This window comes from Drosophila ananassae, chromosome 3L, assembly GCF_017639315.1.
Source record: "Drosophila ananassae strain 14024-0371.13 chromosome 3L, ASM1763931v2, whole genome shotgun sequence".
Classification (NCBI taxonomy): Eukaryota; Metazoa; Arthropoda; class Insecta; order Diptera; family Drosophilidae; genus Drosophila; species Drosophila ananassae.
This window is the reverse complement of record NC_057929.1, coordinates 15,215,119-15,228,137: the sequence shown is the minus strand read 5'-3', so window position 1 is coordinate 15,228,137 and position 13,019 is coordinate 15,215,119. Positions and strand designations below refer to the sequence as shown.

The following is a 13,019-nucleotide window of genomic DNA, read 5'->3' as shown; positions in this document are numbered from 1 at the left end:
TCGTTTGCATGCGAACGCTGAAAAACCTAACAAAAAATGGGTAACCTATACAAATACCAGTGAAGTGCAGCCAGGACGATGGCCCATCAGAGTAATTTTCAATTTAACTGCCACTATTTGGCATTACTTTCTGAATTATACAACTCTTCAAAAACCCATTTTCCAATATTGATTTTGATTTCTGATTTAGGACTCTTCTAAGAGCCTCACATTTATAATATTTAAATTTATTTACTTCTCAGGCAGCATTTTTTCTCTCAGGGCAGCCTTAATTACTTAAACTAAACTTAGAACTTAGTCGACTAAGGGAAGTGCGGCCTTGGAGCCTGGGCTATTGGCTGTTGCTGTTCAGTTCGTCTGCGGAGACGTGAATGGGTTGGGTGAATTCGATGTATTCGGAGGATATATCTGGAAAATAGGACATATGTTATTAAGACAGTATAAGAATTGTGATATCTACTACTCACTAAAATGTAGTTGACCAAGGTCCTCTGGCAAGCTCCTTTTCCGGCGCGGAAAGCCAATCCTCAACTGGCCCAAGCTGATGTGGGTCTTGTCCAGGGGCAGGTCGTCATCGCCGAACTCCAGGCACTTGCCGTAGACGCAGTAGCGCTTCCCCACCGGAGAGCAGCGGGTGCCGGGCGGAAAGTGTCCGTTCCGACCGTTCACCAGGTAGTACCTGTACTTGATCCGCTCGTCCTGACAGCCCACCCGGCAGCTGCGATCAGGCTCATCGATGCTGGCGGAGATTTGGGCCCCGTGGCCAGATAGTCCTCGCACCTTTTGGCGATATCGGGCGCAGGTCTGCTCCGCGAACTCCGCAGCCGTTAGCAGGCGCTCGCAGGGATGAACCGGACGTGAGCAGAGCTGGATGCTCTCCGCTCCAGTGCGCCGCGAGGTGACCCCCTGGACGCCCTTGGAATCGGTCATGCAGTTGGAATGACAGCCCGGATGCACCTCCCACTCGGATGACTCCCCCGAGGAGCGGCGATCCAGGGCTATAAGCGAGGCGGAGGCTGGCGGCGGAGGACGGGCTGGAATATGCTCCGGAATATGCTGTTTTGGATAAGATCTCCGTTTATAAGGAGGCACTCCACTGCCTATGTGATTATTTTGGGGATGGAAACGCTTCGAGACCTCTGCAAAATGAATTAAGGGTTTATCAAGATTATTCCTTCATATTAACTCTCCAAACTAACCATTTTCATGAGGACTTCTTTGCGTAATCCCCTCCTGTCGCTCCGCATAGCGCTTGCTGGTGGTCTCCTGTCTGCTTTCCTGGTCCGCTGAGTCCCTCGTCGGCCGGAGGGATCGCTCCCGGCAAAAGCCATGGTCCATCCGGAAGAAGTTCGAGGTTGAGTTGTCGCAGGAGAAGCGTTCGCAGCGCCCAGCAATGCAGTAAGTTATGTCCTCCGGATTGTGATTCTTGGAGCGACAGGTGGTGCCGTCGGGGAAGGTCCAGCGTCGAGACTTGGTGCCGTTGTTCTTCGTGCGGCAGAAGACCATGCAGGCGGTGTCCGACGTGCTGCTCAGCTGAAGGCCCTCGCCAGTCAGCTCCTTGTCGAGAAGACCCGCTCGCATGCAGACATTGGTGGCAAAGTCTTCGACCGTCTGCACCACCACCTTGTGGCACTGGTGGGTTGTGCAGGTCTCGAAGCGACGATCCCTACCCATGCAACGGTTCCGGTAGTTCAGACAGCTCCTGTTGAAAGTCCTCAACCCTGTGCTGCCCTCCAGGAGGCGACGAGAAGCTCCGTACAAGCAGCCCGACTCACAGGCACTCGGCTCACCCCATTCGCCCCAATTCGATGTGGTTCCGGGCAGCTCGTTGCCCGCCGGATTGTAATCGTGCAGCAAGGAGGGTATCATGTTGGGTCTCGAGGTGTACTTCTCGTGGGTAACGCTTCCCTGCGGCCAGGGCTTGTGGCTGTAGAAGCTGGCCTTCTGGGAGGAGCGAGTCTCACAAGATCCACCGCGGCACCACTAGAAGTTGTGTTACACAATGAAGAAATAGGTAATTTCCTTTAGGGGTTTAGTTACCATGTTATCCCCGCACTCGGTGCCCTCCAGAGGCGGATGCGAGGTCCAGGGCGATCCGTCCTGCCGACAGTGTAGGTCCCGACAAATCTCAGTCTGGCTCTGGGAGGGGTCCCTCATGAAGTTCTTTCCAAAGCGGAGCATGCACTGCTGATTGGCATCGAAACGCTGCCCCGGAAGTATTCCGCCAGCCGAGTGATCCAGGTTTCCCACAAACTGTCCCCGATCGAAGAGGCATTCCGCTTGGGGATCCCTAAAGGGAAAATTATACATTAAATATGTAAGGGGGAAGAAATCTAGCACTCACGCCAGGAAGTCCTCTAGGAAGGTGCGAGAGCACTTGGACCATGTCACCTTGCCGCTGCCTAGTTTAGGAGACATTATGTGCATGGTGGGATCGCAGCTAATCTCCTCGGCATCGTGACGCATTCCCAAACTGGAATCAGAAAAGAATCTCTTACTAGTAAGCCATATCCCAAGAAACGAATCCACTTACTTGTGTCCAATCTCGTGGGCGACCACAAAGACGCTCTCAAAGTGCTTGGCCTCGTTTATGGTGCAGGAGAAGGTGGAGGTGCACATGCCCCCGACCGTGGCCAGGCCCACCACCTGGCTGTTGGGCTTGGCCGGCGGCTTGGGGAATGCCACCAGGTCCAGGCCCGTCAGGATCAGGGCGTGATCATAGTGCAACGGATCGTCGTCGGAGAAGGGGTTTAGTTTCTCCTGCCAGTTGCAGAAGCTGTTTAGGTATCGATCTACGTCCACCGACCGGGACAAGCCCGCCGGCTCCGACGACTTCCAGATCTCCAGGCGCTTTAGCACAAAGTTGATGCGGCGACCCAGGGTGTGGTGGTGGTACAGCAGCTGGACGCCATTGATCATGGCCATCACGAAGCTGATAAGCTTGCCCTCGGTGTTGGTGGGAAAGTTACGCTGCATGTGGGCGAACAGATCGCTGTCCACGAAGATGGCCGTTTCGATGAAGAGCTCCTCCGGGATCTCCGACCAGCGGGATCTGGAAGCGCTGCTGATGAACCTGCGCCTTCTGCGATGCGGATGAGTGCTGTGAACATGATGGTGATGATGATGTCGGGGCTGGTAGCGCAATCTCAGAGGGGACTGGGCCGGGGACTGGGCCCGAAGCCGTCGTCTCGGTTCGTTGAACTCCTCCTCATCTGGCTCGAACTGCAGTTGGCTGTCTAACGGTTCCGAGGCTCCACTGTAGTTGTTCTTGTCCACTCGCGCCTGGTAGAGCACATGCGTCCCGCCGCCGAATCTGGCGGGGAGCGGGTGGATTACAAAGTCGCTATCGTTCTGCTGGAAAACGCCCCGCTGCGGAAAAACAATAAAGACGAGTCGTGAAAAGCTATTAGACGCCAAGAGTAAACAAGTGCTAATTATTGGCAATAAAAAATCATTCAACTTTGGGGGTTAATAAAATCTGAAATTTAAGCAATGCCATTTTAATTTTTAATGTTTTTGTAAACAAAATTAGTAACATTTCAGAAACTAATGAAAATAATTGATCTTTAGGGCACTCACCACACTGCCATTCTCGCAGAGATCGAGAGCAGCCCCTGGACTCCGGTAGAAGCAACGCTCCAGGCGCTTCAGCAGCTGCGGCGAGTGCTCCACAAATTGCGTTCCATTTTCGGTGCGGCGAATAAAGATGAAGGCGTCGTCGATCAGCTGCGGCGACTGTTGCAGCTGCAGCCTCGCCTCCACCTCCACCTCGGTCTCTGCTATCACCCCCTCGGTGGTGGCCACCGAGGCCTCCTGCTGGACGTCATCTGTCGAATGCATTTTTGAATTAATTAAACTTTTCTCATATCGACCGCAATTGGAGCAGCACGAACGGCTATGCTCTCTGGCATTCGGCTTGGATGCGGTGCTGGGGTCTCCAGCTATTCCACTCACCTTGGGCTCTCAAGCTGCGCCGCTGACGTCTTGGCTGCTCCGCCGCCTCGTCCTCCGGGCTAACTGCATGGATCTCCTCCCCCTGTGCCACGTGTACGAGTTTGAATTCGGGTGCTGCCAGGAAAATAAACAACATAAGTGGCTGCCATGAATCAATGCCACAACAACTGCTCAGATTTCCACGCCCCTCCCTCTGGGAAAACCCACACCCAGAGCTCCAAGTTTTCTTCCACCTTTCCACCTTCAAGTTAACAGTTCAAGTTTAGCATTCATTGATTGCAGTTGTTGATGTTTTTGGGTCTGCGGGCCTAATGACACGTTGCAGTTTATTATGGGTCATGGTTAAAAGGCTTCAACCACACACTTGCAGAAAAAAATAGTAATCGGTAGGGGGTCCTTAAAGAAAGGGGTACACAGTTACTTGATAATAGTACTATATAGGTTATACTATCTAAGCTCTTAACAAATTATTATCTTAAGAATTCTTAAGAGCTCTTTACAAGAAGTGGTTCTTCGAGGACGGATGTTCCTAAACTTAAACTTCTGAACTCTACTCTAGAGCTGTTTATCCTTGTTTCAGATACATAATACATAGTATTACCTATTTTCGAGGTATATGGGTCGAAGTTAAGAGTAAATGGATAGAACTTCCTATCACATTTTTCCCCCAGTATATGGGTCAGAGTTAAGAATCTTTTCAAGTCAGTGCCTCGGGGCCCCAACACTTACCCTCTTTTCCCAATCGTGAGCCAAAGATCAGGGCCTTCTCGTGCTCCATCAGATGCTCCACCAGAGAACTCTCGTCCAGCTGCAGTAGGGTAATAGAAGTATGAAAGTAAAAGAGAAAGAGCAACGCAAGATGTTTAATATGCAAAGCGGAAAGTGTAACATGGCCAGCAAAGCGTTAAACAGACCAAAACAGATGCGAGCACCCACGGAGAAGGGTTTTCTCAAAGACCTCCCTCTCCCAACATACCAAAGAAGAAATACTTTCACTCAAACAATCAGACAATGGAAAATTTGTACCCCAAAAAGAAAACCTCTAATTGGGGTTCCCCAAAAAACAACATCTGGGGTCACCACTGGAAAGGTTGTTGCAATAAAATCCCAACTTGATACAAAGATATAGCCACTCGCTATATCTCGTCTGATTCGATGCGTGCCTCTGTTTGCACGATTATTTAATTTAATTTGTTGTAACAGTTTCCATTCGGCTTTATTTCGGCTTTAGCTTTTATACGCATTGTGGAAAAGCGCGTTTTGGCCAGCGGAGCGTGAAGAGCGCTTCGGCTTTTTGGATCGGACTGGATCGGAACGGATCAAATGAAAACTCCGCCTCTGGCTGCCACCGGCGAGGAGAAGGTGTTACAAATTGCCGCTTTTGTGGCAAATGTTTACCACCAACATTGTAGTGTTGTGCGAAAAGGGGCGTGGCTGGTCGTTAACAGCCCAGGGCTATTCAGATGAAAGGTAATGAAATAATATTGGAAAAAGGTAAGTACTTTCATTTGGAAACTGTTTTAACCTTTCGAATCTCCGGTGTTGTTACCTCACATTCTGCCGCTGAACTTTTCCAAATGCAAATAATGTTCAATGAATTGGACTCTAATTGGAGGCAAGGGCAACAGCATAATAATATCGGATCGGCGTCTGCCGGAAAAGCACGAAAGCAAACAAAAACAATAAGTGGGGCGAGAGGTGGGTGAGGGTGGTGGTAGACAGGTGGTACCTATGCAGGTACCTACAGGTGGTACCTACCTATGTATGCCCCAGTATAATCGCCCGCCAAGCTGATTATGTGATGAAATTTTGCGTGACCCGTGGGCACAATGGGCAAAAAAACAACCAGAAAATAAGAGTATAAGAAATGGGGGGAAAATAGCGAAAACTTGAGCAAACACGTGGAAATTATATCACAGAAAATAGTCTTCGAGCCAATTTGAAAAGGCTAAAAGGAGTGTAAGCCAAGGGAGCGGGGGATCCCATCACGTAATCAACAGCGTAACCAAGCCAAAGATTCTAACCGGAAAGGGTCAATAACTTGGCAACTCTACAGAAAACCGAGGGAGAACCTCCATTCTGCTGTCTGGGAATTTATTTTTCGCTGTGTGATTCTGTGGCAGCTGCAAGTTCCAAGCTGCACCAGCTGCCCCGAAGATTGTTTGCCAATTTCCCTGTAATCGTATGATGAATTCTTCAGTCATTTCATGGAGACGTTGCGACGCCTGCCGATTCTCAAATTAAAGCTTAAGGACACTGCAAGAAAACTGCAGTTCTATAATCATTTTTATAAAAGCGACATAGTATATTTAGCTTCAAAGTGCATATTCTTTTTTTCTTCTGTAGCCAGTTAAGAAGTCGGACACCACGTGAGACACTTGTAATCCGACAAGTTGTCGCCTCGATCGCAAAGTTTATGTTTACTAGGTTGTAGTTCTCGAATTACAAAAACATTATCCCAAGCCCAATTCTGCGCAGAGGTCATTTAACGCTTTTGGATTCTCTGGCTGGGGTTTCGTACTCCCCTTTTAAGTCCCCCCCTCTGGCTTTTTATTTTTTAGCTTAGCTCAGCAAGCTGGAGTTGAGTCAGAATATATGTTTTCTTTGTATCTATTTGTGTGTCCATGTTCTGTCAATGTGGCAATTTTTTTTTAGTTTTTACTGGCGACCTGACGCGTACGTAGACGATCACCTGTTTTTTTTTTTTGGTAAATGGGTTATTCATGCGACACCTGAGCATATTTTAAATGATTGTGAATAGTTCTAGGCAGGTTTCCAATTACATTTTTAATTGGTTTTTGAAGAAGAGGTCTGAAAGAGGTATGTTTAAGAACAGAACTTGAAAGAGATGTCCTGAAAGAGGTTGCTAGAGTGTCTTGGGAGGGGTGTCATTGTAAAATACTTCAAATGCTTAAAATCTCTTGTAATTAATGCTCGTCATGATATCACTTCCAACGACAACGATTAAATGACAAACAATAAATGACAATTGATTTATATCAGAACGTGGACTCACCTCAATGCCATTCCATTGCAAGCTCCTCTTGCGTCTCAGCTCGATGTTGACAGACTTGGGTGGGTGAGAAGAGGCATCCACAGAGGCGATTAGCTGCCACAAGGTGGTCAAAACAATTAAAGCCAGACAACGTCGGAGACAACCCTGATTGGAGCCCTGATTGGCCTGGGCCATAACGATGCGTTAATGAGGCCTTTTTTGGAACGATTATAAGCTTTAGATTGCGATGCCTTCGAGTACACTAATCGCTCTTTGTTGGTGCAACAACCACGCGACGCGAATGTTGCATAAATTGCAAATATATTATTCCTCAGCTGGCAGACCGATTTTCGTACTTTGCGTCATAATTTGTGGCAGCGGTTTCAGGCAAGCGTCTGGCTGGCAGTTACATTTTCGCGAAAATCGGGGGAGGAAAAGCTGGTGTGCGATTTCTTTTTGGCAAGTGGAGAAGAGAAAAACCAAGGCAGTAGTAACTCCGACTTTTACGCCAGTTAATTTAACTGTTTATGCACTAATTAATTGCCCAGATATTGCATTACGAGTCATTTGTTGTGGCCCACTCCAGCGTATTTGCTTTTCCTTTACTTTTTTTTAGTATTCATTTTATTTCTACTTTTAGTTCGTTGCCTAAGTTCTTCCTTATGTACGGCGAACGGCACTTGAGATAAAGCGAAATGGTGCTTGAAATGGATTTATTATTAACTGAGAACAATCGAGGCGTTGTCTGCCAAAGTAATATATGTATAATGCCAGCCTTTTGTTTTCACATTTAGACGCACTTATTTTTATTTAAATGCCAGCTCACAATTAAACAGCAGCCAAAGTCACAGCAGCAGCAACAACAAACACACACAGCACCCATATAGATCATCGCCTCTGGAGCATAACGCTCTTCTGGTTTATATCCATATCCAAAATTATAAACATTTTCCAGCCAAAAGTATGCAAATCGGCCAGTAAATCACTCAAAATATGAGCGTTTTGTGGCAATTTAAAACGGTTTAATTTAAAGTGGAGGTCAATGAGCGGTGGATCGATCGAAGGACTCGCTGCGAATGATACGGACAGAGCTGGGGCCAGAACGAAGGCAACTGTTCGCGACGGTGGAGCTTTTGCGAATGAAATGTGAAAATCACCAAGCGCGGAAAACTTAAAAACACGATCAGTGCACTGCTGCCGCCGCTGCCTCGTTCTCGCTCGGCTTCGGCTTGTTTTTCTTTTTCTGATTTTTTTTTTTTTGTTTTTTTTTGGCTGGAGCTCGCCAGCGTACATACTCATAAATATATGCTAATGAGCCAAGGCGCCGGAAGAGCAGAAGCAGAAGAACGATTCGCACCGTTAAGACGGAGCAAAGGGCCAAAAACGAATCTACCAACCAAAAATAAAAAAAAAGACAAATACAAGAAGCAAAAAATTCAGCAATTGTTTTGTGGTCAAGTGCTTGAAAATGATGGAGCAGACGAAAACTTGACACTGATCATCAGCAGGAGAGAAAAACAAGGCAAGAATTATGCTGCATTTCCGCTGATGCCAGTTTCGATGTTTCGCGGCATCTGGCAGCAGGAAATCTTAAATCTGCGAATGCAAATCAAGAAAACGCAAAAACAACCAAACCCAGCACATTGAAACGATCAACTTTTAATTGAGGCAATCAATGGCTGGTGCAATTCCAAAGTGACGGACGATGCGTCAATTAAGAGGCAAAAGTACAATGTTTTTGCTAGAAATCTTGCAGTTGCTGGGCGGATAGGTTTTCTACCGTTACGCAGATTTGAATTTAAACTTGATGGCAGCACTAGTGTTTGATTATCGATAATCGATTAAATTAATACTAGATAAAAATACTAATACTAAAAACCCCACTAGTTTGGAAATGTTTTTTCTCGTTTTTTTTTTTTGTATAAAAATATTCATTTATTATTGCTTATTTTAAATCCTAGTAAACGGAACGATAATAATGACCTGGAAAATAGTACATCAGTGTTGCAAAACTCAAAAGGCATGTAAAGCCAATGTGACCAAACAAATGTTATCGAAAAATAATTCGATAACTTTTTTCTTAAGCTGAATACCCTGGCATCCTCCACCACGACTTAATCAAATTTCAAATTCCAACCGTCGCATCAGCACCTGGCTCTGGCTTTAGCTCGATCAGTGAGAAGATCAGGAGCAGAAAATTCGATCGAAGCCGCTTTCGAATTTTAAATTAAAATAGTGTCAACTCGATTGTTTGCTCGAACGAAACAATTTCTATTTTTTAGAAACGCCCGCGTGCATATAAAAAAATAAAAAACGCGATCGCTAGCCAAGCGTCCATCCTTTGTGTTTAAAAAGTGTTTGTTTTAGAACGAAAAAAGACAGTCAAGATGGTGGGCACCACACTGAAAATGCGCGGCGATGAGGTGAGTACTTCCCGTGATAGTATAATTAACCAAAAATGGCCTTAAAACCCCTAAAAGAAGAGGTCATAGAGGTTGCGGGATCGGCGACGCCATTGCGGCGTTAGCCAGAGGCATCGTGCCCATAGGAGAGGGGGGAGGATGGCATGTGAAGGAAGAGGGTGAAAAAGTGCCGTACGTCCGTTGCCTCTAGGAATAGATTTTGGCGCAATTTTCTGGTTACGGTACTTGCACCGCTAATCGCTAATCGTCTACCTCGGTAGATAGTAGGAGAGGTAGAGATCTGTGAGGTAATCCTTGCGGTTCTTTTCTAAAAATGGCCGACATGGGATAGGGTATACAAGTACTATGCGTACATGGGATTATGCACTCATAGCTAAGCCTCTTCGGCTCTTCTTAGAATTCTTAAATGTTAATTTAACAAGAATTTAATTAAATCTAGAACGCCTCGGAGAACTTCAACCAAGTCCAAATGAAGAAATTGACAGTGCCTTCACAGGAGGTCACCACAAAACGCGCCGCTTTGGGCGACTTGCAGAATCGCGGCCTGAACCGCGCCATTGCTGCCAAAGATGCAGCCCAGAAGGAGTAAGTCAGCCTCACCCTGCCCATATTCCCAGCCCTCTTGCTCAAGGCTCCTTTTTACCATTTCCAGTGCCAAGGATCTCAAGCTAACCAATGCCCTGCGCAATGCCAAGGCACGCGTGGACACTCACTGGAAGAAACAGCCCCTGGGTACGGTCACGAATGGAGCTGCTGTACCCAAGGGCGAGGTGGGCGTGGCTGCATTCTTGCGCTCCAACTCTATGCGCAACGCCATTGCAACCAAACCCGCAGTGGAGATTCCCAGCAAGCGTAAGTATTACCAAAAGAGAAGGTTTTCCGTTAACTTAACTGTTCGATTAACCCTCCAGCGAAGTCCAGCTCCAGTGAGAATGCCAACGAGCCCACTTTGAAGCGCGAGGACAGCAATCTGTCCAAGAAATCCCTGACCAAGCTGCGAGCTGCCTTGGCCAAGCCTGCGATGGGCGTGTCTGGCTTGCGCCGAGAGCCAGTGGTTGCTGGAGTGCGTAAGGAGGCGGAAGTGAAGAAGGAGGCCACCCGGCCACTAATAAAGGTCCCCAGCTCGGTCAGCGCCACCGCGGCCAGTACAGTTTCGGCACCGACCACCATGTCGATGTCGAGCAAGCGCCTGGCCGGAGTTGAGGACATTGACGCCAACGATAAGGAGAACCTGGTCCTGGTCTCCGAGTATGTGAACGACATCTATGAGTATCTGTACCAGGTGGAGCAGCAGCAGCCCATCCACAAGGATCACTTGGCCGGACAGAAGGAGGTCTCGCACAAGATGCGCGCCGTGCTGATCGATTGGATCAATGAGGTCCACTTGCAGTTCCATCTAGCCGCAGAGACCTTCCAACTAGCTGTGGCCATCATCGATCGCTATCTGCAGGTCGTTAAGGACACCAAGCGCACATACTTGCAACTGGTCGGAGTTACGGCGCTGTTCATTGCCACCAAGTACGAGGAGCTGTTCCCGCCGGCCATCGGGGACTTTGTGTTCATCACCGATGATACCTACACGGCCCGTCAGATCCGCCAGATGGAGCTGCAGATTTTCAAGGCTATCGACTGCAATCTTTCGCGCCCACTGCCGATACACTTTTTGCGTCGCTACTCGAAGGCTGCTGGTGCAGAGGACGAGCACCATGCCATGTCCAAGTACTTTATTGAGCTGGCCACCGTCGATTACGAACTGGCCAGTTACAGGCCATCGGAGGTGGGTTTCTTTTTTTAATGCTACTCGTATTTAATGAAGTTAGATTACCAATTCTGTGTCCATCGATAGGTTGCCGCCGCATCGCTGTTCCTGTCGCTTCATTTGCTCAACGGAAACTATCGCGCGTCCACCGGATTCAATGACAAACACTGGACCCCAACTCTGGCCCACTACTCGGGGTACACGCCCACCCACTTGCGGCCCATCACCCGACTGATTGCCAAGTTGGCCCGTGACGCTCCCCAGGCCAAGCTAAAGGCTATTTACAACAAATACCAGGGCAGCAAGTTCCAGAAGATCGCTCTGCGAACGGAGCTGAGCGGTCCGCTAATGGACTCGATCATTGGCCAGAGCCAGCGGAAGTAATCGCAGGCACTGAATCGGCGTAAACACCTAGTTTAGTTGAATTTGTTTTCATTTTTAAATTTGTAGCGTATTTCATTTGTATTCTGTTCGTTTCGTGTTCGTTACACAATCACATGATCATTAATCCAATCCCCAATCCACCATCGTAGTAATATCTGCTGGCGTCCCTTAGAGCAGTGTTCCTGAGACCAAGCTTTCAAGAGTCGGCTCCGGCATCTTTGGCCTCAACCCAAAGGTTGTCCGAGAGCTTGGCCACTGGGAGTGAGTACCGGAAGCTGGAAAACCGAGTGAAAAAAAAAAAACATAAATAAGGAGCTCGCCCACTCCTTCCGCTGAAATGTGAACAATCAGTGAGGAAGCGAGGGGCGGGACTTTGTGGACACCGAGAGAGTGGGCAACGAGTCATTTGCTGGCCGAAAACATCGGCGTTGTCTCTCCAAGCATACACTATACATATATATATTCTTCACCGCATCCAACAACCAATATTTGTATTTAGTTTTTTAATTGTGTGACAAATTGTTCGTCCTATGCTAAGAATAAAACATAAAAATTGTGCAAAAGCATTATTCAGAAGATAAACGGTGAGAATAGATTATTAATATGCTAATTAATATATATTACGCACTATAATTCACTTAGAACTCAAAAATCAATGCAAACTTTGAACCCAATATAGCAAATAAAGTTTTGTGTAATTTCAAATCGCTGTCTTATTTATTTTTTGGAGGTGGGGTTTCCATCCTTATCTTCTTCCCTTGACAGATGATGAGTGTGAGAATTGCTCCTCGGTCCAGACAAACAAATCCGGGACCAGACGGGTAGACATATGTACATACATATGTATAGGGTAGAAGGAGAGCCCTTGCCAATGTCCTTTTGTCCTGTTGTTCCTTATCAATCCTGAATACACATCTGTGTGTGCGTGTGTGTGTGTGTGTGTATACCTGAGGAAGAGGTCACCTTCCTGATCGCAGGTCAGTTATTCGGCAGTTTCTTTCTCCCCCTTTTCCGTTCGTATTTTCTCTTCTGCTATGTGTTCTGTATATTCTGTGCCCTGTTCCACCGGGCAACTGTAATTGCCCAGCACATTGTGCGCACGTGTGTCACGGTATGTGTGTGTGTGTGAGTGTGTGCCTGGTGGGTGTTTCGGTCGGGCTCTCTTTTTTCCCCCGGCTGGGGTGGAGCTCGCCTGCTCCGCTTGCTGAGCGCCTGTTCGAAATTTAAGTTTGACGGTTTTACGACTCTCATTAATTTCGACACTTTTACGGCCAAACAAATGCAATAAAAAGAAAGTCATTTTTCTCGGCGCTCCTCCACTCCGCTGGCTCCACACTCTTGGCATGTTTTATGCTGCTCATAAAAACTTTAGGCCGTATAATTTGGGGGTTTCTGGCCTGGGCATTGAGCCGCTGAGCCGCTTTTCGGGCTGACTTGCTCCCGTTTCTGGCGGGCTGGTAACGAAATATGCATACTGCGAACCACTTTGAACCACTCTCCCGGG

General features: G+C 47.5%; 2 protein-coding genes across 2 annotated transcripts; one reads left to right on the top strand and one right to left on the bottom strand.

The window, feature by feature from the left end:
* Positions 1-172: 172 nt before the first annotated feature.
* On the bottom strand, positions 173-8,091 carry LOC6496377. The gene is made up of 10 exons (XM_001960754.3): positions 6,971-8,091; positions 4,684-4,762; positions 3,955-4,068; positions 3,580-3,827; positions 2,534-3,369; positions 2,345-2,473; positions 2,041-2,290; positions 1,200-1,983; positions 468-1,139; positions 173-408 (listed from the first exon to the last, which is right to left on the bottom strand). The coding sequence occupies exons 1-10, from the start codon at positions 7,142-7,144 to the stop codon at positions 332-334; spliced, it is 3,363 nt and encodes a 1,120-aa protein (XP_001960790.1). The 5' UTR covers positions 7,145-8,091; the 3' UTR covers positions 173-331.
* Positions 8,092-9,029: 938 nt separating this feature from the next.
* On the top strand, positions 9,030-12,220 carry LOC6494190 (G2/mitotic-specific cyclin-B). Its single transcript, XM_001960753.4, has 5 exons — positions 9,030-9,372; positions 9,812-9,957; positions 10,025-10,224; positions 10,284-11,149; positions 11,219-12,220. Exons 1-5 carry the CDS (start codon positions 9,337-9,339, stop codon positions 11,513-11,515), a joined length of 1,545 nt encoding a protein of 514 aa, XP_001960789.1. The 5' UTR covers positions 9,030-9,336; the 3' UTR covers positions 11,516-12,220.
* The last annotated feature ends 799 nt before the right edge of the window (positions 12,221-13,019 follow it).

Bases quoted from the DNA above. Each gene is read 5' to 3' on its own strand.
- LOC6496377 (XM_001960754.3), bottom strand. From the start codon at position 7,144: ATGGCCCAGGCCAATCAGGGCTCCAATCAGGGTTGTCTCCGACGTTGT. The intron at 4,069-4,683 runs GTAAGTGTTGGG...TTTTCCTGGCAG, and splicing joins CTCACGATTGGGAAAAGAGG to CACCCGAATTCAAACTCGTA. The intron at 2,291-2,344 runs GTGAGTGCTAGA...TTTTCCCTTTAG, and splicing joins TTCCTAGAGGACTTCCTGGC to GGATCCCCAAGCGGAATGCC.
- LOC6494190 (XM_001960753.4), top strand. From the start codon at position 9,337: ATGGTGGGCACCACACTGAAAATGCGCGGCGATGAG. The intron at 9,958-10,024 runs GTAAGTCAGCCT...TACCATTTCCAG, and splicing joins AAAGATGCAGCCCAGAAGGA to TGCCAAGGATCTCAAGCTAA. The intron at 11,150-11,218 runs GTGGGTTTCTTT...GTCCATCGATAG, and splicing joins CCAGTTACAGGCCATCGGAG to GTTGCCGCCGCATCGCTGTT.